Below are 25960 nucleotides of genomic sequence, written 5' to 3'. Positions count from 1 at the left end.
ACATTAAGGGCAAAGATGGGTGTGTATTGTTGATCAAGAGTTCACACGCTGAAATGTTTCGCCTGATTTACTGACCATATGACTTTATGTTGATATTCCTACCCGGAAACATCTTGCAATCATTCCATACACAAACTAAAGTTGACCTATTGTTTACAGTTTCTTAGATTCAAACTAAGTAAACAGGAAACATTACTTTAACCAATGAACCATAATGATGTCAAGGTCATATGAACCATACCAGTCAGACCTATACACTTTACATCATTCCATACATCAAATATAGTCAACCTATTGCTTATAATATCTAAAATAGAAAACACCAAGCAATGAACATTGTAAAATATTTCAATACACCAATTACTGTTGACCTACTGCTTTAAGTATAAGAAAAAAAGAACAAAACATTAAAACTTGATTATAACAACTGAACTATGAAAATGTCAAATGCCAGCTGGACATGTTCACCGTACAATCATTCCATACAACAAATCTAGTGATCTACTGCTTAGAGTATCTGATATATGGAGTTGACCACAACAACTTAACGTTTTTATTGGATCAATGAAATGAGGTTCAAGATTATATGAAAATAGTTTGACATACATAAGGACCTTGCACGGTATGCACATACTAAATATAGTTATTCAATTACTCATATTAAGAGAGAAATTAACATCACGAAAATGTCTTACTTTTTTTCAAGTACTCACTGAACCATGAAATGAGGTCAAGGATTATGAGTACATGACAGACGAAAACTTCAATAACATAAGACATCTATATAAAAAGAATGAGGCATTCAGGTCCTCCATCTTCCAGAAAATGTTTTTAAGAAGTTAGTTAACACGGCCTCAATGAAAATGAAGTCAAGGATAATGAGTACATGACAGACGAAAACTTCAATAACATAAGACATGTTTAGACAAAGAATGAGGCATTCAGGTCCTCCACCTTTTAGAATATGCTTCTGAGGAGTTAATTAACACAGCCTCAACCAACACTGTATCGCTATCCTGAATCGAATTTCCAAAATCTATATGTTGACTTGACCATAATTTAAGTGTAAAGATATTGATGTCATTCACATATATCCAGCATCCTTTAAAAGTTTCATTAATATTAAACAAAACAAAAAAACTAGTAGAAATTGATGTCTTTATTATGGTACAGCTAAAATTAATCACTGTAAGCCATGAAAGTGCTTATCACATATCACAATATATTAATTATCATAATTATAAAACAAACCATGAACAATTTTTAACATCCATAATATTCATCAAATAACTGAAATATGTGTGTTCAAAATTAACATCCATGCAACAAAACAGTCTTTTGCAACTGAAAATGTAATATATATATTGTTGTTTGTTTGTTTAAACACATCACACAGGTGGCTGTATACAGAGAATACACAACTTCTTTGCTAATACAACCTTCAACAAAGAATTTACATTCAAGTTGTTATTTGTCATAAAAATTTCAAAAAGCCAGATTTACATCATAACAAAATGTGTGCGAGTGGAAATTTGTCAACAATTTTATATAGACCATCATGATTTTTTTAAAATAGTTTTTTTGGAGCAAATGAACATCTGTAATCAAACAAGGGTACCCTGTTAGACTTGTACAGATATTTTGAATATTATGCTCCAATTCCGGATTATAATTATCTTGCACTATATGCATGCTTAACATTTATTTTAAGTCTATATTACATTTTTTTCATACATTTTCTAATAATGCTGAGACAATTATGAAGACTTTATAACTGTATACAAGGTGCAAGACATGTAGTACATGGTTTAACCAGGAACTTCCAAATTAAGTAAAAACAAACATTATAGATAGACACATCCAAATTGATTAAATTATGTGAGGTAAGTTTTTTTCCATAAGACCTATATTTATCTAAGTATTTCCAACCCTTTATAAGAAAAATCCTTTTATAATAGACATGATCAAATGTGTTGTTTGGAAGACAAATTAAACATAAACCCTTAACTGTGATGCTGTAAAAAAAAATTGTGACGCAATACCCGGAATTTCAGATGTTGTAACCTTATCTCATTAACTGCAAGACCACAATCACTATCATAACCAAATATATAATAACTTCAAAAATAAGTCAAATAAAATTGTAATGCTTTCCATTGATAATAAAAACAACATTGAGTCTACAATCTTTCCCATGGTTAAAGAAGAATAAAAACAATGACAAAATAAAGATATTTTCATGAACTGAATTTGCATTTAATTCTTTTTCATTGGATTCTTTGATATCAAACATAATGTGAAGAATTTTATATAAAATGCATACAAAAAACCAAGAAATGAAAACAAGCCTTTATAAATTTAATGTCACTGAAGCACTTTTCTGGATTTAACTTCTTCAGGATTTTTTAAAATCCAAGGATGTATAACAAAACTGTTTTTTTTTCCAATTTGAATAAAGTCATTGAAATCTGTTCTGTTTTAATAATAACCTCCTGATTTGATACATATAGCTGTTACATGTAGATAAATGACCCTGTATTGTAAGTCATGAGATATTTAAGATGGGTTCATTTTATACCATTTCCATAAAAACAAAAACATATTGTTAAATTATTTCAGAATAGGGGTTTGCCTAACTAAAATTAACTAATCACCTTAATGATTTCTTGCTGAAACAATAATATCAATAAAAAGCTTGTAATAAGTGTCATTATACAGAGGCTAAAAACTATTAATCCCATCGTCCCATGCCTTCATATATTTCAATAAAAAGAGATCAGATTACCTGTTTCAATTTCCTTGTTATTATAATTAGATATATGAAGATGTGGTATGAGTGCCAATGAGACAACTCTGCATCCAAGTCACAATTTATGCCTTCATATATTTCAATAAAAAGAGATCAGATTACCTGTTTCAATTTCCTTGTTATTATAATTAGATATATGAAGATGTGGTATGAGTGCCAATGAGACAACTCTGCATCCAAGTCACAATTTATAAAAGTAAACCATTATAGGTCAAGGTATGGTCTTCAACACAGAGCCTTGGCTCACACCAAACAGCAAAGATAAACATAGATCTCAATTTTGGAGAAAAAAGTTGTGTCCCCAGTAATTTACTATTGATATACAACAAATATTATATCTATGCACAATAAATATGATTGGTTTATAAGTTATGACAAAGTCTAACAATGAAATAAATATACTTTAAAGCTTGTGATATGGAATGTACACCATACACAGAATAGATGATTTATATATATAATGATTCACAGACAACCTTACTACAGTTATATCTATAGACTTGATACTTCTTCAAAGGATTGGAATATGTAGTCTCACTGGTCCAAAAGAAGCTTACAATATTTTTTTAACCTATATAACATTGCCTGAGGACAGTCAGGGATTAGTATATGCATGTAATACTACCTATTAAACATGGATACTAGTACCTGAAGCTAACAATTATTTAAAATACAAATTTTTCCTTCAGATAAGTTTTTTGTATAATTTCAATTTTACATTAACGAACATTAAGCAACAGGTCTTGTTAACTTATCAAGATGTTCAAACTAAGCAATGATAAATACAATGGATGACTAATCTATGTACACACCAATGGAAGCAAGTTTATATCATACATCTACACATTTCACAATAATGGTTTTGTTTCTAGTATAGAATTAGTTCATTTATTTTCTGAGAGATGTAGTATATAAAGCAATTAAATCTATACATGTTTTATCTCTTCCTTTCATATTAAATAGCAAAAATTATGTTTGCTTTCAAACAAACTGAACAAACTTTATTTCCTGTTACAAATGTTTTTAAAATGCAAAATATTTTGGTCAAAATTTGATGGTTGTACAATTGACAGACTCTAATAAACTATTAATAAACATAACAGTCTGCAGCAATGCTAGATTAACTTTAAAAGAATATACACCTTTATCACAGTTATAACTTATAAAATTAAGTTAATTCACTATAAGATACATGCACTTAAGTTCCATGCTGACAAAGGGATCCCATTAACCCCTAGTGAGAGGATCTCATTACCCCCCAGTGAGAGGTAGAATGTACCTACAACAATATAAAAAATAGCTGTTTGTCATGCGAGCTTAAGCAAATCAAGTGACAGAAAAATAGGCACCTTTTGTCAAAATATTATAAAAAAACAAATTATTCAACTACTCAGTTTCATAAAAAAATAGTCTGGATATCAAATACCGCATATACAAAATCGTTGGCACAAATGAAAGCTGAACACTCGCACACTGATAATACTTGGTACAAAATCACTTTGGTCATTTCATCTTATTTCTACAAGCACTCTAGTTTCTCCACAGTTACTACTATAAAGCCAAATGAAAGTGCTAATAGGAGTGTTAAACACAAACAATCAATCATTCTATCATGTGTATTTTTAATGTCTACAAATCAAGCAACTTATTTTGGAATGAGACCACAAAACAAACACGTCTGGCCATCCTATGAACAGCCAAGTTTATGTGATTGACCATTCCTTTTCATAAAAATTTGATAATGCTGATTGGGTACTAATGAAATGCATTATTTTCTATAAGTTTTTAATAATGAATGCTAATAATTTAATCTTCCTGACTATGACTACAATAAAAAAAATCAGGTGTGGTATGATTACTAATGAGACAACTCTCTATCATACATAATAATGATGAAGAAGTAAGCAACTAATAGTCACCATACTGCCTCATTTCGTTTATTAATCCGCTGAGGATTACACTAATGAAGAGTGATAAACAAAATTAGGGACTATTTGAATTGAATAAACAAAAAAAAATAACATTGATAAACAGGTAAAAAAAAATATATTTAAAAAAAAAAATCTCAGGTGAACCTATTTTTTCCAAAGTTAATTGTCTTCTAATTTGTGTAGCAGAAAAAAATGTCCTGACCAAAGTAATTTTCACCATTAATATGAGCAAATAAAGCACAATCTTAAATCATATAAAAGCTAGAAACAATGTAACACAATAAGTTTTGATTAGAAAAAAACACAAATAATATATTTCATGATGGTGGAATAAATATTTCTGACAACTCAAATGGCCTTAACATATTGATGACATACTAAAATTGAAAAAAAATAAAGAAACATATTGCAGGGAAAAAGTTTAAGAGGTCCACTGATCAGTCCACTCTAGTAGGTAACAACATTAAGATAAAGACTAAGTGATAAAGTACAAACAATATTATGTATGAAAAGAAAACATGAAATATAAATGTCCTAATAACACAGAGTTTAAAATGGAGCTTCATCTTCTATGCATTTACAGTAATAAAAATAGGACAATTGGTTTTGAGTAAGTACTATAATGGTGACAGTTCTGTACTACATCCACGAGAAACAGCATTTGTATTGTCCCTCATGTATGGTCCAACTTCAGCTTCTGCTAATGGAAAGTTGACTAGTGGAGTGTCATGGAAAACAACTGGTGGTTGATCTAAAACAAGAAGTATTTAAAGTCAATTATAAAAATACTTTAAAAAATAATAATAAATGATTTAAAACCTATGTATAATTTTATTACCTGACAAAATTTCATGGGACTGAAACTAAACAGAGAATGGTTGAATGATTCATTAATGATAATTGGGTTGATGCACCTCTAGAATACACAAGTTTGAGCCAAGCTTTGAGTTGCTCGTTCCTTGGTTTTCTGCACGATTTTTTGGGACAATTGTCGCTATTTAAATTTCTTTATCCATTGTAATAGTTTTCTTTTGTTGAGTGGTGATTTTCAAAGGCCAATTAGTGTCCCTTTCTTTTAATTCAAAAATACATATAATGTCTAATCTGTGATAGAATTAGTACAGTAGAATAAAATAAAGAGAGGCGCCTCAAAAGCCTGAATCGCTCACCTGGTTTATTTTTTGCTTGAATCGTTCATCAATGATTATTTTTGCTTTTCAAAATATATTAAAAAAAATGGCTTAAAAATGCCACTGAAATGTTCTTTGTATCCATCATATTTTCTTCAAAAGCAAATAAATGCATTTTATCCATATGTTCCATTTTAGCCATAGTGGTTATGTTTCTTGACATACAAGAAAATAAAATACAAAACTTATACTAGATTCATTTGAGAAGGTTTTTTGAAGTTAGAAAACATTATAAATTGTGTTAAAATGTCCTCAAAGAGCAATAACTCCTTATGGGGGTAAATTGACAATTTTGGTCATGTTTGACTTATTTGTATGTAGATCTTACTTTGCCTAACAATTTTGTTTTTGAGATAAAAGACAAACACTGCATTTGACCCTCATGTTCTGTCTTTAACCATGGCAGCCATGTTTGTTGAATAATTTGATGGATCAAAACTTCAGATACAATTTATAAACTAGATACAATCAGGAATATTCATTTAAAATTTGAAGGTATTTGGTCCAGTAGTTTCAGCGGAGATTTTTTTTTAAATAGTTGAGGATGACACACAACAGACGCCAAGTGATGGAATAACCTCAAATGGGGCCCTTAGAGTCTTTGTGAGCTAACAAGTAACGATCTTGCTACATTCATTTAAAGAATTCAAAGCCAAAGTGTTTTAATTCTAGACCCTAAAAGGTCCCTGTGGGTGTCACTATCCTAGTTTGATGTCACTGTGTCAGATACATGCCCCAAATACTACTTTCTGTAACTTGTGTACTGTACATGCAGAGATATGGTACTCTTTACAGATGATATAAAATACCAATATAGTCAAGAGAAAAATAATGTGAGTAGGACTGGTGTATTATTACAATCAAATAAAGCAGGTGCAAACTTTTATATATAAATAATTCTTCTAATTATTTCATATAAGATGTCAAAATCTAGTGACATAAAGTATAAAATATATGAAGATCAAACACAAAGTACATTGCTTTTGACATTATCTTTACAACACTTGTACATATTTGCTATCACAACAAAACATAAATATGATCTATATGAACATAAACCAGACAACGGTTTATATCACTATTAATATACTACACGTAGAGAAACATTAATCAATAATTTAAATATCCGTCCAGGAACATAACTACTAACTTATAGTAAATCTGAACTTCATACAAACAAAATTTCTCAATTTCTAAACATTTTCAACGTTTTAATATGAGGTCATTCTGAGAATTCTTGAACCTTCATAAGAATCATTGATACAGTCACAGACAATTATCATCCCCCTATGTCATCCTTTTCTATAGTTCCTATTATATATAAAGAATTCTTCTTATATAAAATATCCAAATGAATATCTGCACCCTGTAAAATTATTTGCTAGGATTTCCAATCATATTACGACATTCTATATCAAAGACAAAGAATGTGAAAATAAAAAACAACAGCCTTATATTGCTTCAACAAAAATGCTAGCAACAGCATTATGCATTTCAATGACAATGGAGCAAAATTTCATTTAATTGATTTTTGTGATATTTTACATCATAATGAGGACAAGGATTTCTGAACAGATGGGTAGGAAAATGGAGAATGTGTACATAAGACACAGATAATGCCCTCCTTTGCAAATAATGTTATAAAGGAACATACATCTAGAAGTGTAAAAGTGATGCCACCCAAGTTCAAACTTAACTAAAATTAAAGAATGAAAACTTAAAATTCACCAATTTTTCCATTTATAATTGAGCATAAACAATAAAAGTGACGTCACCCAAACTCTAAATCAGAATTTTGTGGTAATAGGCACTGTGTTAAAGTTGCATAAAATTGGTTGAGGCCAAACAAAAACAAAAATGCAGCAACTTTTCAATACATAGAGACACAACACCAGAATACTAAAGGGTGACTTCACCCAATTGCTAACTTGATCTTTGCTCTGTGGCAATAAGAATTGTGTATCAGTTTTTAAGTCCAGAAAAAAAAACAATAACTTTCATGGACAGTATAAATTGTGAGCAATCATTCTGTTAAGACATATGGATAAATGTGAACTGTATTCTTGTGAAGAACTGATATTTTACCATGCAAGAAACTAGCACAATAATGTGCAAGAAAATAAAGAAATAATAAATGCATCATCTACAATAAACCAAAAATCTTACAATACAAAATCAAGCTGAAATAAAGTACTTTTCTATATTTATTTTACACAAAAAAAGCTGATAATTAATTGAAGGAGAATCAAGTTCATGTAATATATGCTTAAAACCCTGTAAAGGATTATATTCTTATACACATACAAATTTTAATTTTCTACAGCGAAAAAAAACCCTAGCTTCTTAATTGAAACAAGAATGTGTCCATAGTACACAGATGCCCCAATCACACCATCATCTTCTATGTTTAGTGGACTGTGAAATTGGGGCCTAAACTCTTATTTGGCATTAAAATTAGAAAGATCATATCATAGGGAACATGTGTACTAAGTTTCAAGTTGATTGGACTTCAACTGTATCAGAAACTACCTTGACCAAAGTCTTTAACCTGAAGCAGGCACTATCATTTTCTATTTCCATGAAATTAGGGTTAAATCCCTTATTTGGCATTAAAATTAGAAAGATCATATCATAGGAACAGATGGACAAACAGACAAACAGACGACCAAATGTTCATTTCTCCTCCATCTTGGCATACATGTAGAAATAACAAAGACATGTTACATTTTTTAGCCACTTTAATTATGGTATTTTTTAGCCACTTAAATCATGATTATTCTCTTTTTTTATCACCAAAACTCTTAAACTGATTTTTTTCTTAATCTTATTCTCTGTGTGCTAAGAAATTGATTCTCCTTGCTTTAACAAAACAGCAAGAAACTCACCTTCTCCATGACCCAAGCTTTATTGGCTGGGGAGAGAAGCTGGAAGGAATTTAAACACCCTCTTAGATTATCATGCAACTTAATTATTAAGAGAAAATCATGATGTATAAATGCATAATAGATCAAGAAAACTCTTAAAATGTTCAGTTATGAACAGGACAGAAAATAACTCTAATAAAAATACAGAGAAAAATTTCAACAGGAATCTAAAAAGACCTTAGCATACAGTTACATGGCTTCATTTTTATGTTTAATTTGACTTTGCACAAAGCTTCTGTTTCAATTTGGTTTGGGGAACTGTTGCTTCTAATATAATTAATGAATAAATCAGTGGATACATCAACTTGATGTTTTAAAAACCTGATTTACCTTGTTTGATATCTAACAGTCACCATATCTTGACGAAAACTATCATGGGACTACCTAGCATTGTATTGGCCTCAACGAAAAACACTTTCACTGTTCCGAGTCAACATAAAAACTAAAGTTACAAAGCTGCATCAAATGAACAGGTGCAAACACTTAATTATATCAACTGTTTTACTAATCATTACTGCCAAGCAGACAAGCACACTGTACAATCAATATTTACACCAAACATAGGTGACCTTATTGCTTTAATAAAGAATCTGAGAAACAGACCAAAAACAAGATGATCATTTCATAAGACAGAAAATATGTATAATACAGAAGTTTTGAATGACATCTAGTAAAGTATGCATTTTAAAATGAAATACATCTCATTATAACTTCATTACACAATGCACAGAAATTAAGTAAAAGAAACTGAGGACGTTAAAAAAAAAGGTTTAAAATGTAAAATCAACATCAAATAATAAAAGTTTTATGTCTCCAAAAAACCTGACCTACCTATAATGTCAATAGTATAGCAACAGACAAAACAACATAGGATTTGTTTAACTGTATCACAGTTATAAAAAAATAATTGATAAAAAATAGCATCAAATAATATTTTTATTCAAAGAAAATTAGGAGAAACATTGAAAGACATTTCTTATGCTTTACCTGATCCCTGAATGATAGATGAATTCAATTGATACATATCAATATCCAAACTAAATATACATTATTTTGAGGCTTACAACTTTCATTACTTGAATCAATAAAATATAATTTGATAATGAAATTAGCAAATGAATTTTTTACCCCATGACAATAAGATGTTGTTAACTTAATAAGTGATTTTCTGGACAATTTCTGAAAAAAATTATAGTTAATACCAAAGAATCATCTGTTGAAACAGATATATGTCTCACCTGTTGCCAGAAAATTTGAAAAAAATAAGACAGTCTAATGGACAACATTGCTAATCAATTCAAAATCACTGGACCATGACCCAGGCGGCTTGACCTCCAAATAAGTAAAAGCAAACTGTGGATTAGTATGATTAACTCCATGGTATATCATTGAAATATCACATTTTGTTTTTGATTAGTGGTATTATGTAAATTTAACCAAAGGAGACAGATAAGAATAACAGTAAATCCTCTTCCTCTATCTTGGTGGACATTTCTGAAATTTACTTCAGGTTTATAATAATTAAGAAGATACTAACATCTATGATAGCTTTTTCCCACATAAATGGCTTTAATAACTGGCGTCCATAAAACATAATAAGCCTTTCATTTTTTCTAATATAATAAAAACCAAAAATATGTTGATGATAAGCAAACATAAAAAAACTAATTAAACCCCATGCTTTACGACATGCCTAACTTACCTGGGTAGTTTAACTGAGTCAATGTCATATTCCACAACGATTTTTTCCCTCCTGATTTTATTGAAAGCCCAAAGAAAAAGTTAAAAGTGACATATTTCTTACTAATTTAAGTGATATATTTTGAAGAAGTCTTGTCGTTCTAGATTTTTCAAACTGAAGATCACAATTTTCACTTTCATTTTTCCAGATGTAAGTTAGGTATTAGCACAAATATATGGACTAATTCTTTCTAACATGGTTTACACATCAACACAACAGATATCTGAACATCAGACATACACATAATATCTTATTAATGCTGTTTTGAATTAATGGTTTGCAAATAAGTCATTTAAAATTTTTTTAGTTAAAAAGGTTTTTTTTGTCAATAGGCCTTTTTTCTTGCATGAAAAAAATTCAATGTGTAGAAGAAAAAGTTTAAATATACAGATACAGACACAAAAACAAAAACAAAATCAGGGAACAATACTTTCATGCAAGTCCTTTTTAACTACATCGAAACCTAACATTACTTATGCAGTTAGGAATTTGTTTTAATGATATTACACTTGTTTGGTATTGCACATTTTTGCGATATAAAACCTCATTATTCTTAAGCAAAATTCTAGTTTAGTACATTTATAGTTTTGTTGATTTACATCAGCACAATCAGTGTGCATTCAAAAAATGAAAAAAAAAATCATTTAAGTATGTTTCAAATTATCAATACAAAAAAATGTGTTTTAACTGAAAATATATCCATCACTGCATTTACAAAAAGGTAGAGCATATGTAGCTAAAGGAGACATCTAAACTGTAGATCAACCATCATAAAATTTGTGTTGACAAAACCCATGATAAGTGATATATCCAAGCCAAAATACTGACTATACATGTAGATCACAATGAAGATGCCTAACCAATCATAGAAAGATGCCTAATCAATCATAGGATGATGCCTAACCAATCATAGGATGATGCCTAACCAATCATAGACATTATATCATGTGACACCTACCGTTCACTGTAGGTAGATGGTTGTTTACTGTGCCATCAGTAGTTTGATAAGTTATCATATCATGCTTGGTAACAGGAAGGTTGCCATTAGAAACAACTACTGGGTCCCCAGCTGTATTTGTTCCAATATTATTAGAGTTCTACAAAAAAACATAATAATATAATGTCATACATCCAAGTCAATCATACATGTATATCATACACATTTTTAACTGAGCAATACATCCCATTTCCATCCTAAATTTTATTACTGTTTTATATTTTATTGAGCATTCATCTATTGTTTAGTTTTCAAAATAACAATATCATGAATATTATCCCTCTCATTATATATATGCTTTATGAATGTTAGTGGACTGTAAAATTAGGGTCAAAAATATAATTTGACATTAAAATTCGAAAGATCATATCATAGGGTACATGTATACTAAGTTTCAACTTGATCTGATTTCGACTTAATCAAAAACTACCTTGACCAAAAACTTTATCCTGAAACTTGCACTATCATCTTCTATGTTCAGTGAACCCCAAGGGTGACTGGGGTATAGAAATATGGTCACTTGGTCTTCTCCCGACCTGCAGTAAAATGCTTGCCCAAATGGGGCGTCCGTTTGGCTGTGCGGGATGTATCAAGTTCGCAGTCACGTCTGGTCAGAAGGGGGACGTTAAATCCGATGCCTCGTATAAAGAGAGTGCCACGCTCTTTGCACGTTAAGAACCCTTGCGACAACTCTTTGAGGGGTGGCCTGTAGGTGGCCTGTTGCAAGGCAAAATTTCTGTCCCTATCCAATATACCCTCATTTTCCAGTGGCAGTCCAAATTTCCCCGACCATCATCCCAGATGGCCTCTATTGTATCAACCTACCTATTGTATTTATTGTGAACATGTTCTCGTCCTGAATATGCATGAAATATTTGCCACTGGATGTTAAGCAACCAACAATCAATCAATCTATGTTCAGTGGACTGTGAAATTAGGGTCAAAAATATAATTTGACATTAAAATTCAAAAGATCATATCATAGGGTACATGTATACTAAGTTCCAACTTGATCTGATTTCAACTTCATCAAAAACTACCTTGACCAAAAACTTTAACCTGAAACTTGCACTATCATCTTCTATGTTCAGTGGACTGTGAAATTGGTGTCAAAAATATAATTTGGCATTTAAATTAGAATGATCATATTATAGGGAACATGTATACTAAGTTTCAAGATGATCTGACTTTAACTTCATCAAAAACTACTGTGACCAAAAACTTTAACCTGAAGCGGGACAGTTGAACGAATGGATGGACATATGAACGGACCCACGGAGCAGAAAACATAATGCCCCTCTAATATCATAGGTGGGTCATAAATATTTATGCAAATATAAATAAAATGTTGACACAGAAACATGTCTTGCCTTTATGTAATTTTGATAGTATAATACATATGTTAAAATTGAAATGGTCACACTTTAACATGCAAACTATGCAAAATATTCAAAGCCAATAATCAATGACTGACGGTGAATGGTTAAATAATCCATGACTGCTGGTGAATTGTTAAATAATCCATGACTGACGGTGAATGGTTAAATAATCCATGACTGACGGTGAATTGTTAAATAATCCATGACTGACGGTGAATTGTTAAATAATCCATGACTGCTGGTGAATGGTTAAATAATCCATGACTGACGGTGAATTGTTAAATAGTCCATGACTGACGGTGAATGGTTAAATAATCCATGACTGACGGTGAATTGTTAAATAATCCATGACTGACGGTGAATTGTTAAATAATCCATGACTGACGGTGAATGGTTAAATAATCCATGACTGACGGTGAATGGTTAAATAACCATTGGATATGAGAAAGGCTAATGCTCATACAAGTGCATGCAAATTACCATACAATATAATAACTTGACTTATCATGAGTGGTTCCTCTTAAACTGACCTAAACACAAACCTTAATATGCCAACTTTCTAAAAGTTTAACAATGATACAGGGGAAAGTAGCCACATAAATTGCACAGTAATGAAATTCTCAAATGCAATTAAAACTGGGTTTTTTTTGGTGTTTTTATGCTTCCGTCAGTACAATTGGCTATATTATGGCCGTCAGTTTTATATTGGTAGAGGAAGCTGGAGACTCACTGACCTGAGAGTCAATTAAGATTGGAAACACAGGCACATGTCATGTGCAGGGTTTGATTTCACTATCTCCGTGCTGACAGGTTAGTGATACAGTAAAAGAAAGCTCTCAACTAAACATTACCTTATAATGAGTTGTAGATCCATAGTTTTCATGTCGGATCTTCACTGCATTTGACTCTTTACCAGAGGATGCAAGCATTCCATCATGTATGGGACTACATTCTGGGACTACAAAACCTCGTCTATCTATCAAACTATAAGATAAGAGTATTTACAGTTATCAATATTTGATATATAGTATCATTGATATCAAAATAAAAGTGATAGAATTCACTCATGGAAAGATTTAAAGATCATAATTTCAAATAATATTTTATTCTGTCGTTGAGTGGTGGTAATCTTGATTTTTCATTATTGGTAAAAACTAAGTTTACTTAAATACAACACATAATACATGTAATAGCTGGAGAGAAGAAAATTTCTGCATTTTGAAATTATTATTTTTTTTAATCCCTGCATAATATTACAATGTATTTGCTTTGAAATATGTATCAGGATATATAGATGAATAGGTCATAATGATTTAGGCTGTGTTAAGTAATATTTTCATTTTCTTACATAACCAAGTCTACTATTAATACACTACAGTTTTTATCTTATTGTGTTTCCTATAATAATTTGGTACCAAGGTAATGATAATTTGAGCTGTTATTTTTTTAAACCGCTACCAGTTTCATCTATTAATATTTACTTTTTGTTCTTTTTTTTAGTTGTGTTTGTTGACCGACTTGAATAAGGAGCAAGGAGAGCACATAACAAGGAATCCACATAGTATGTCTGAGCAGTGATATTGTTGTCTTTTTTCAAAACTACCTCTACCGTTTATTATTGGGAAAAATGAATATTTTTTATTGAAATTGGGAAATATTATTCTAAACACATCTCCGATTTTTTGCTGACCTTTGCTGTCTTTTTTGCACTGTTTTTTCATGTATATTTTGGTTGTCAGACATTTTCAACCTGGAAGGTACTTTTCGGAGAGGGGAAAGAAACTGAAGCAATGATGGTACTTAATGCATTGAAAACCACATGTGTTACAAACACCATGATGATTCTGATCAGAAAACTGGATCTCAAAAGTGCTTTATAATATCAAAATAATAGCATGAATACGATATTTACAAACATTACTACCAATGCCATCACTGTTTGGGGAAAATGTAGACCTTTTTGGGAGGAATTTTAAGCCATTTTTTTTTAGTAATTGGGAATTTTCTCTAGGGGAAAAGGCCGAATTTCGGCTGTTATTTGAGGCAAACAATATCACTGCTGAGTGTCAGTTTGACAGTGACTAAACTAGAGATTCTTAAAAGCCTGTGTTTCTCACATAGGTCTTTGTACATATTCAACAATAGAAACTCTCAAACACTGTCGAATAGAATAGAATTCATGACAAAAATCTCTTTTTTGTTGATCTTGTAAATGTATTGCTGGTAATTTTCCTGTTTGCAGTTTTCTTTAGTTTTTGCCCAAAACACCAAAAAAGAAATCAAAATTTGTCTTACTCAGAAAGTAACTATGAAAATATCTACCCCTGTTTTCCCAGATAATAGAAGAAACATGCATTTTGCCACTAAGTTCTATTATTAGCCAGATGAGCCCAGTGTTCTCACCAGATATTTTATTTAGCATCCTGGTAAACTGTGGAAATTGACAAACCATCTTGTTTCTAAAAATTATAGCATCACATCCATAACATAATCTATAAGAAAACCTATTCAGATAGCATCACATTACCATGATGTTATGGATGTGATGCTATGATTTTTAGAAACAAGATGGTTTGTCAATTTCCTGGGGAGAACACTGGAGCCATGTTGGTTTGCATGTAGTATCATGAGAGACAATTTTTTTAAACTAGATAATCATATGATGTTTGTCGCCCCATAGTTTCACAGATTTTGTAAAAGATAACAGATGAAAATGATGAGAAAAAAAGCTGAAAAGGTATGCTAACATATTTGTGATATTTGGTTTATAAACAAAGCTTAAATTTGAATTTGGTAACAGATCTGACATTTTAAAGGAGACGTGACACAATTTTTTTTTTTTTTTTTTTTTTTAATTAATTAATAAATATTGGTCAAATAACATATTGTAATAATTTTTTCTTGTCAAAACCTCGTTTAACGGCCTTGTAATGGTCAAAGAAACCAGCGCTTGTCGTTATCTTTGATTTTTAATGAGATACCATTTACACAGAGTAACCATCAAATGTGTAAATAATAAAGATCTAGCTTACCTAGGTGGTGTTGGTCCACATAAAACTACTAAGCAATTTCTCAATATAGATCCTTGACTAAATGGATTAAAATTTTCTTGGCCCCTTTTTGCTGAATAAGATCCTTTAATCTGAAGGAGAAAGCAATACATTTTAAGACATTTTTAAAATAAGTTCCATGCTGATTTTTTTTTTTCATGTTTCTCTCATTTACCTATATGAGGAAAGTTTCTTTTAATGCATTTTATAATCAAGTTATGTATATATTCTAGTCTAAATAATATATATTTTTTTTACTTTGATGCACAGTGATGTTTAATGTGTGACACAGCTAAGAGAATACATGTGTTTGATGATAAAATCATTGGAATCCTGTTTTAAGGCTAAAATAAGAGTAAATATGTATTTGCAAAATTGAATTTATGTTTTCCTTTTTATTTACATTATAAATCCTTTGTAATAAATGTATCATATGCATCATATACATGTAAGTCTACTTGGTAGTATATTTACAACTTATTGTAGTACAAAGCAAAAATAAACATAAAATATTGAAGCAACTTAAATGTATTAGTTGAACAGATTTGGTTCTTATTAATCTTTTTTCTATAACTGACATTTATATATCACAAACCAACCATTTAACCACAAAATTTTAGTTGCAAAATTTTTAGGCGTTACTGTTTTAGCTTGCAATGTATGTCTGAACTTTCTAAATAAATCAGTTTAATAAGTTTTGGGCATTGGAATATCAGAATAAGGAAACACTAAAAATGTAATTTTGAACATAAAATCTTTTCAATCTAATGTACAGTGCAAGTTATTGGTGTTTTAAGGAAGTTCGCTTTTCAGTTTCAAAATAACAAGCTTATCATAACACTAGTATTTATTGATAGGATATATATATAAAGGAATCAAAGAAATAAAAAAAAAATAGGTCAATGTGCTTGATTTCGAGATATTAGCCAATAAAATTTGGCTGGAAAATAGTCTCTTTGGATTTTTCATAGCTTCATCATTGACAAATTTAACTTTTCAAAAACTATTAAAAAATAACAAAGATTTTATAAGACTTTTACAGATAGCTTATAATCATTCATGTAAAAGATTTATAAAAAGAAACATGGAGGTCAATGGGTAAAAACTTTTAAGACATTCAAATGGATAAAAACAGAGGATTCCGAATGACAAAAATTCCAAAACATGACAAGCGAACATCATTAAGGCCCCTTGATAAAAGATAAACTTACATCTTCATTTGTGGTTTGATCAGAACCAACTAGATATGTGTGGAAGCCTGCTAGGCCAATAACTGACCACACAGAAAAGAAGCATACAATTGCTTCTATCACAGTGTCCAGAGTTAAGGAAAACAATAATCATGCAAAAGAAATAAAACAAAATGTATCAAAAATAAAGATTAAGCATAATTATCCAATTTACAGACATTCAATATCCAGTCTGCACAATAACACTTGTCAAGGGACATGCATGTGTAGTAAGCAAACCAATGTGAAGATTAATATCAGTTAGATGTGAATTTAACCGTGATTGGGCATAGATTATCATTGACACTATGGAAAATAACACCATGCATCGTCTGCTGTACTCACATCCTCATTGGTCGTCTGCTCAGATGATGCCAGATAAGTATGAAAACCAGCAAGACCAACAACAGACCACACAGCAAAGAAACATACAATACCCTCAACAACAGTATGGTTGGTTAAGGAATGTAAATGTATACTGTAAGCAGTCTTCACGACGAGTGGCAGCCCAGGCAGCCCAGGCTGGTAAAATTGCTCTCGGGCCTGTAAAAATCAGACCTACAGGCCAACAGAATCTAACTAAAAAATTTCAAAAATTGAGCTGCGGGCCTGTAGATTTAGCAGTTCAGCGTGAAGACTGCTGTAAGACTATAAAGGTTCAGCTTTGTTTATACACTTGTTTATCCATAAATCAGTTTATTAACTATACATTTATCCATAAAACTTTAACTGGTATGTAATATCTTGTAGCATAGTGTACAGCAGTGAGGAAAGACACTTGCTGTTGGTCAATGATTTTAGGACTGCACTTACTGAGACGTCACCAAAATTGATTTTTATAACTAAATGATTTTTTGAGTCTTTGAGATAAAGATCTAGTTACAGGTATCAATAAAACATAAGAGTTATTAAACTGCAGTCAAAGTCAGGTGAACTATAATAAGTCATGGGCATCTTGTCATCCGATGAACTATAATAGGGCATGTACTTCTTGGACAATTAGGTCAGATGAAAACATAGCATATTCAAATCATAATGGAAAATTATCCAGAAAAAAAAAAACAGAAAAAAATAAGAAAACAAAAAGAAATGATTTACTATAAAATAGTACATTTTATCTATATCTATGACATCATAAAACAAAAAGAGTAAGCAAATCATATAAGCTACATCTATATACATATATAAATAGCCTCCATATAAAGTAAAACAACACAACACATAGTAAGCCTACAATCCAATGAGGTATAAACTCACGTCCTCATTGGTTGTTTGTTCTGAAGAAGCCAAGTAGGTATGGAAACCAGCCAGACCAATGATTGACCAGACAGAGAAGAAACAAATGATCGCTTCAACAATGGTATGATTGTTAAGGTTGATAAATGACTTATAAATGTATGGTAGTGAGAGGCATGAATAAGAAATAGGAGCAGAAAACTCCATATCACCAACAATTAAATCTGAAATACAAATTAACACTATGATACTGTGGATTTATTCATTTTCGTTGGATACCAATTTTCGTGGATTTTGAGGGAATATATGTGAACCACTAAATTAAATGTTCAACGAATGACAATTTTTCTTAAGGCTTGTATGGAGACTTAGTCAAAACCACAAAACTGAATGTCCACGGACATGCAAGTTTTAGTACATCCACGAAAATTGGTACCCACAAAATTAAAGGAATCCACAGTATGCATATTTCCAAGCAACAAAACTCTACTTATCATATGACATATAAACATATGTTGCTTCCAACTTTTAATGTTAAAAAAAACAGTCATAATATGATATTTAATCATTTGTTTCCCAATAAAAAGCAAATGTAGCTTGTCTTCATTAAACATTGTATGAAATTAAGACAGGAATTGGTCAAATTATTTAACTTATGGGAGAGAGTAACATATGGACAATTTGTTCCATATATGTTTTAAGATACACCCCAATGAATCTGAATCTGTATGACATGTTATATAGTTGTTCTCACATTCTTTTATAAAACAATTACTTGACTATTTATGATAACTAGCTTATGGTCTTTTCAGGATGAGAAATGACTTTTCACCCCTGATTAGTATTTATACTAAATCATAAAAATAACTATATCGTTAGTATTTGAGATGACATGGCTCAGTGATTATACAAAAAAAATGTGCCTATAACATACACATCACCCAAAATTCTCAATAATGAAGAAATATCTAATGAAAATTTTATATTTAAGGATATCTTGCTGGTGAATCACGCATGGCATGCAGGAAATTGTCATCTTTTGACCCTGAAATTATAAATGAAAAATTATTATGTCACTTTAATAAGTTGTGCATTTTCCTGGCTTTTTTTTTCTAGAAGACAGATATCTTTAGGTGCAGATTATATCAAACTGCAAGCATACAAGTAAGTGATCATGTAACAAAAGAATAAACATAGGAACTCTTCATTGAAAGTGGCTCTTCACATGTAATCACCTTATGTAAATTTAAATAGACCATTTAATTGACACATTTAGCAAATTATATATTTTTGAATTGGAGTTATCTTTCTTTGTTTATAATTGTACATTTTGTAATTGTATAGATTTTTGAACAGTTAATTTATTAATTTGAAATGAAATACTTTTCTTAACAAATATGGTTATACATGTACACATCATTTTGTAACTTAAATATTCAACAATAACCTATCATTAATAAATTGCATAACATGGCCTGCATAGGATACAAAGAATGTCCACCTCATGTTTTAAGCTATTAGTATTAAAAGAAGTGATCAATTCTGGAAGATATAAATATCCATCTAGAAGTATAAGGCTTTTGATTGCAATTCATGCAGTCTTTAACCAAATGACCAAACTGTTATTTAAAATAATAATAATGTTTAAATATAACCAGAAAAATATATTTGATTTAATATCTACCTCCCTCACAAATTGCACAAAGTCAAGATGATTTAAACATAGAATTTGAAGTCCTCTTACAATACTTACGTAATATCAAATGAGTTAAAACACAAGCAAATATATAGATGCACAAAATGGACAATGACAGGATAAATAAATAAAAATATCTGTAGTTTCTTCTCCCAACACAATTTCCAACCCATGGACAATGGTGGTCGAATCTCTCTAAAAAAAAAATCAACTATTACAATATATGAATACATATAAAATAATTTATGCTGCTTGGTTTTGAGTTCTGTATGTGTCTTTGTTGCTCTGTTTGAGCTTTCTATGTATTCATGTTGCTTGGTTTTGAGTTTTCTATGCGTCTTTGTTGCTCTGTTTGAGCTTTCTATGTATTCATGTTGCTTGGTTTTGAGTTTTCTATGCGTCTTTGTTGCTCTGTTTGAGCTTTCTATGTATTCATGTTGCTTGGTTTTGAGTTTTCTATGCGTCTTTGTTGTTCTGTTTGAGCTTTCTATGTGTTCTTGGTGCTCTGTTTGAGTTTTCTATGATTGTGTTCTTGTAGTTTTGAGTTTTCTATGTGTTCTTGCTGCTCTGTTTGAGTTTTCTATGATTGTGTTCTTGTTGTTTTGAGATTTCTATGTGTTCTTGCTGCTCTGTTTGAGTTTTCTATGATTGTGTTCTTGTTGTTTTGAGTTTTCTATGTGTTCTTGCTGCTCTGTTTGAGTTTTTTATGATTGTGTTCTTGCTGCTCTGTTTGAGTTTTCTATGATTGTGTTCTTGTTTTGAGATTTCTATGTGTTTTCTAGACTGTTGTTTGTCTTTTCACCCTTGTTTTAGTTTTTTTACATAGTGCATTGTAGTGTTGTTGGTTTCTTTTTAACTGATGAATTTTGATTGTCTCTTTGAACCTTGTCATGATAACACTATAGTCTATATATGAGCCAGTCCATGCGAAAAGGTACAAAAACGAAAAATTTACGAAATTCTAAAAAGTGTGCATAATTATTGGTAGTAGACTTGTGATTTATAAAACACATTTACTTTCCCTCATATCATCAAGCTGTGAGCTACACGCACCTGCGAGTGTTGAGACCCCCCCCTTTAGTTTGATCAAGATTTTTAGTGAATTATTTCATATATTTCAATCATTTTCAAAGTACAGTTTAAATGGCTTGATTTGCCAATTGATAATGTTAACCCCGGTAGCAGTGGGGATAAGGCTCTCGCTTACGATACGGATATCAATGCAATCAAACCGGGCAACGGTTCGAATCCCGTGCAACTAAGGTTGATTTATATAATATTAAATAACTTAACTTAAATTTCAATTTCTAAAACACAAGATGTCATAGTTTTGTATTTTCCCTCATGTTTTAATGTTGTCTTACTTTCTTTAAACCTGTAGAACTGACGGAAATTATTGACTTTTGTCTCTGTAGTGTCATAAATTTTTATAGTTTCTGGTCGGTATAGCATTAGTCCGGGAAACAAATGATTTTACACTTGCTCAAATACCACAAATTCAGATATTTCTACGTCTTTTTCTGTTTTAGTTGACAAATTCGGGATAGAATTGACAATCTTATGAATGTTTACATTAATGTAATTTTTTTCCGGATAAAATCGTTTTTCTAAAATACTATAACAAACTTTGATAACGTGTCCTGTAAAGTTTACCAAAAGGACTTTTTGTACCTTTTCGCATGGACTGGCTCATATACCAATTATCAAATCAATATCTTCAAGCACGAAGAAAAAAGTGTAGAAACTGAATATTTGAGTGAATTAACATGATTAAATTTAAAGAAAAATTTGTTTTGTGGAAAACTGATTTGCCGGACTGACAAATGGACATGGTGCAAGCCTAAAGTCCCCTTCAACTTCGTCAGTAGGCACAAGCACAAGAAAGGAAAATTTATAATCATTTTGGAATCAAAGATTAAAATGGGGAAATTTATGTTAACAGTTGACTAGACAATATTTTATGACTTGTGTTAACTGTATATATATAAACCATGGTACTGTAACTGTATACATGTGTACATACCAACACAATTATCACAAAAACTACAGTGTGATGCTCTAGGTGGTCTAAATATCTTGCATGTAAAACAGTACTTAAGTTTAACCACTTGTCCTTTAATTATAACTTCCTTTGTTCTTGGTGGAGGTCTGTATGTTCCTGGTGATGTTGTATTTGGAACCTCTGAAAGAACATATGTACAAATGTATCTGGTTTTAAGATTGAGGAACACATGTATTAAACACATCATACATGTATACAGTTTATAAAATAAAACTTGGGGGGGGGGGAAGAAGTTAACAATCCTGTTATTTCAGCAAAAATCAGCAACATGGAACGACTTGATCTGTAATTCTTCATATGAGACTCACATACTAAAATCATCTCATCATGTTAAGGCATTTGTAAACAAATTTTCAATGACGTAAAAGGGTTGTTTTTAATTAAAGTCAAAATGGTCACTTTTTTTTTAATCACATGTGCATTGAAATAGCAAACCCACATGGGATTCCCTTGTCATGTTTAGCCAAGTCAGTTAATGTCTGCTAAATTTATTTTTCTCCATTAAAAAAGACTGTTTTGATAGCCTTGCTCATCAGCAGTATCTTCAAGGAGCTCAGACAGTATCTAGACTTGTTGGACCATATTCTGTGGGTTCATCTCTCCATCATGTCCAACATATCTATTGACAGACCTTAAACAGGCATGTATGGTAATAAGGAATAAATGGGTCATTTCATATCAATGAAATGGCTAATATGTGAAAGGCATGAGCCGCTTTTGAGTACTGTAAATTCAGGAAATCAAATTATTGCCCAAGTTTTGGTTATTGAGACAAATGCGACAGGGTTATTATTGAAATTTAATCTTGCATTTTGAAATTTTTTATATGAATATATGGCTCACACTGAATAGCAAGCTAAAAAAGGCCCCCATAATGACTAACTAGAGTAAAGTACTAAACCCATTCAAAACTACTCAACATTTTATACAAATAATAACACAACCTCTCCGCAGTCTGCATGGTTACATTTCAGACTATAAATGTACATGTAGCTATTACAGTTAGACAAGACCCCATCAGTCATTAATAAATCAATACAAGTACAACAAAAGTCAACATGCACAATTACCTATTTTCTTTTCAATATCAGCTGCTTCATCTGGTGAGGCTCTTGGGATAACACCTGGGTCACTAAAACTAGTTCTGAATAGAGTTGCCATGACAAAGATAAACAATGCCCCTCCAACCACTGGAATTGCGGCAGTCACATGAACAGCTAAATATGGACAACTGCAAATAATGTAAATAATGTTAAATTGATATTGCAGACCAAGAAATCAAAAATTAAATATAATTATATATACATATACATGCAGGGCTCACGCTACCAGGCGACTTGGGCGAAGAAGTCGCCTTCCCGACCGTCACTTCGCTTTCCCCGACCCCCAAAAGCGAAAACATGTCGCCCTGTTCTTGACGACAGTCGCTTTCAGTCGCTTCCGTCATCGGACATTTTCAATTTTTACCAAGTTGATGAAACATCATTTTTTTACTGATAATTAAAGAAATTCAGACATAAACGATTTATTATCTTTAGAAAAGAGGTTGAAGCATTGTCTTCGCAGTGTGTAGCAGGTTATTTGATAAAAATACAACTTTTTATCACTTCGTGCATTTCCGCAAGTCCCGGTGCTTGTTACTCGAAAACGTACATCAACCTAAATTTCGGCGGCAAAATAAGTTTGTTACTTCATTTAAGCGTGATCAAAGTTGCCTCCAGTAAATGTTTAATCCATTTATTGCATTAAAACAGTCATGTTCCTTTCCAAATAACTTGTCAAACATCGTTTATTTTTGTAAATTTTCTTGCATTCGTCCGCCATTGACCGATTTCTAAACTACGGATCTGAACCGGACCAGCTATGACCGAAATCCGTACTTTTACAATAATTACTACGGACGCACGGATGGAACAGCTGACAGAATAATATTGATCCCAAAGGGAAAAATTACGCATTCCACACGCATAAGAGACTTTTGGTTACATCTAATTGATTGGTGTATATAATTCCATATATTTTTTATGGATTGTTTCAAACTATTGATTAAAGTTGCTTAACTCTAGAGACTATTCTACTAATGATCACTAATATCAATATATTATGGCCCAGCTTAATAACTTTTATATTTTTTTATGAGAAACACTGAATTTCATACACAAGATAATTTTTAATTAAATTGTAATTGATATATTATAATTTCTTTACATTTTAAAAAAAAAAAATTTTTTTAGTGCTAGATATTTAGTTGGTTAGTTTCTCACAAGAACCTTAGTAAAACTTAAACAACTTTTAATTTCAAATATTACTTTAATTGTAACTTTTTACTCATATGAATTGAACAACATAAAAAGAACATTATTTACATATGGCCCTTTATACTATTGTAAAATCCAAACATTGTAGCGCACCGCGCGAATGAGCACTTCTCTTTCAAATCTCACCACTTCTCCCTATCAGATTCAAAAAGAGAAGTCACTTCTCCCTATAATTCTGAAGTAGTGTGAGCCCTGACATGTACATGTACAGTGTACATTTTTGTACATCATACTTTCAGTCTGACATCAAGTTTTCATATTGGTATCTGACAAATATCTATACATGTTGCTCATTGTTGAAGGCTGTACAGTGACCTATAGTTGTTCATGTCTATGTCATTTTGGTCTCTTGTGGACAGTTGTCTCATTGCCAATCATACCACATCTTCTTTTTTATATATATCTTATGAAAGGTACTGTGCTTGATATTCATACGATGAAGACATACTTGTACATGCATTTGTAATCCTCCAACATGTTCAATCAGTTTAATTGAGGTCTGGAGCTTGCAATTCAGTAACTGCTAGTAGTCCTTTGTTAATTTATGTATCTTTGTCATTTTCATTAGTTTCTTTTGTTACATATTGAAGAATTCTGACTTTTATTGCATGGTCGAAATGACCAAGGCCAACTTTGCTCCATGACTGGAATGACTTGCTTCTTACATTGTCTTACAAACAAATGTTTTTAGAATTTTTTCCGATCTCTGTCCTTACCTTGGATTGATATTCAGATGTGACTCATGCAACCCTTTCCATAAACATGTGAACTAGCCGTTCGACAAGGGACAAATGTTGTTTTTTTTGTTTTGTTTTTTTAACCCTTTAGCTTATTTTTACCTGAAAACAATTGTACAAAAGGCAAGGGTCATAAAATGGTAACATGCATGTACTTACTCAAATCCGAAGAAGAGTCCACAAGTAACAACAATAAGAGTACATGTAAAATAAAATATCCCAGTCTGTCTGGCCATCATTATTCTGCCATTACAGCAGAATTTATTTTTTCCAGGGAACACTTCCCATTTACGTGTCTTTTTGGTCATTTTGATCGATTTATTATCCAGTGCGACGGAGGGCGAATCAGTTGAAACTGCAATGTACGTTTGATTCATTTGTATAATAAAAAAATGGGATCATTTTTGCCCACGTCATAATCGTAAAAATATCTCTTTCATAATATGTTAAACAAAGTTGTAAGTTTTCCATCAAAACATTGTGTTTTTGTAAAGATATTTCACATTTTCGGTAGTAACACAGGAAACCAGCTATTTGTTGATGAACATAATTACTTCACGCATGCGTATTATTTCGTAATAATTTTTTAGAAATTGTCATTTTTATTTAATTAAATCGCTACGTTTCTTTTGTGATTATAGTTTTTCAAACAAGATAAATT

General features: G+C 31.2%; 1 protein-coding gene across 5 annotated transcripts; it reads right to left on the bottom strand.

Annotated features, from left to right (window-relative positions):
• Positions 1-1144: 1144 nt before the first annotated feature.
• On the bottom strand, positions 1145-25846 carry LOC143047146 (palmitoyltransferase ZDHHC14-like). Of its 5 annotated transcripts, none has more exons than XR_012969420.1 (12): positions 25459-25846; positions 23315-23475; positions 22206-22364; positions 20240-20377; positions 19483-19531; positions 17233-17335; positions 16004-16113; positions 13823-13955; positions 11554-11692; positions 10557-10607; positions 2912-5491; positions 1145-2785 (listed from the first exon to the last, which is right to left on the bottom strand). XR_012969420.1 is itself a non-coding variant. In XM_076220099.1 (12 exons), exons 1-11 carry the CDS (start codon positions 25674-25676, stop codon positions 8835-8837), a joined length of 1281 nt encoding a protein of 426 aa, XP_076076214.1. In that variant the 5' UTR covers positions 25677-25846; the 3' UTR covers positions 5353-5491; positions 8816-8834. The 5 variants fall into 5 exon arrangements, 4 of the variants coding, with proteins under 4 accessions (XP_076076212.1, XP_076076211.1, XP_076076213.1 ...); XM_076220099.1 differs by lacking the exon at positions 1145-2785 and adding an exon at positions 8816-8854 and having other exon boundaries at positions 5353-5491; XM_076220097.1 differs by lacking the exon at positions 17233-17335 and adding an exon at positions 18508-18610 and having other exon boundaries at positions 1145-5491.
• Positions 25847-25960: the final 114 nt, after the last annotated feature.

This window comes from Mytilus galloprovincialis, chromosome 10 (genome assembly GCF_965363235.1).
Source record: "Mytilus galloprovincialis chromosome 10, xbMytGall1.hap1.1, whole genome shotgun sequence".
Taxonomy (NCBI): Eukaryota; Metazoa; Mollusca; class Bivalvia; order Mytilida; family Mytilidae; genus Mytilus; species Mytilus galloprovincialis.
The sequence above is the reverse complement of the archived record's forward strand: the minus strand, read 5'-3'. Positions and strand labels throughout refer to the sequence as shown.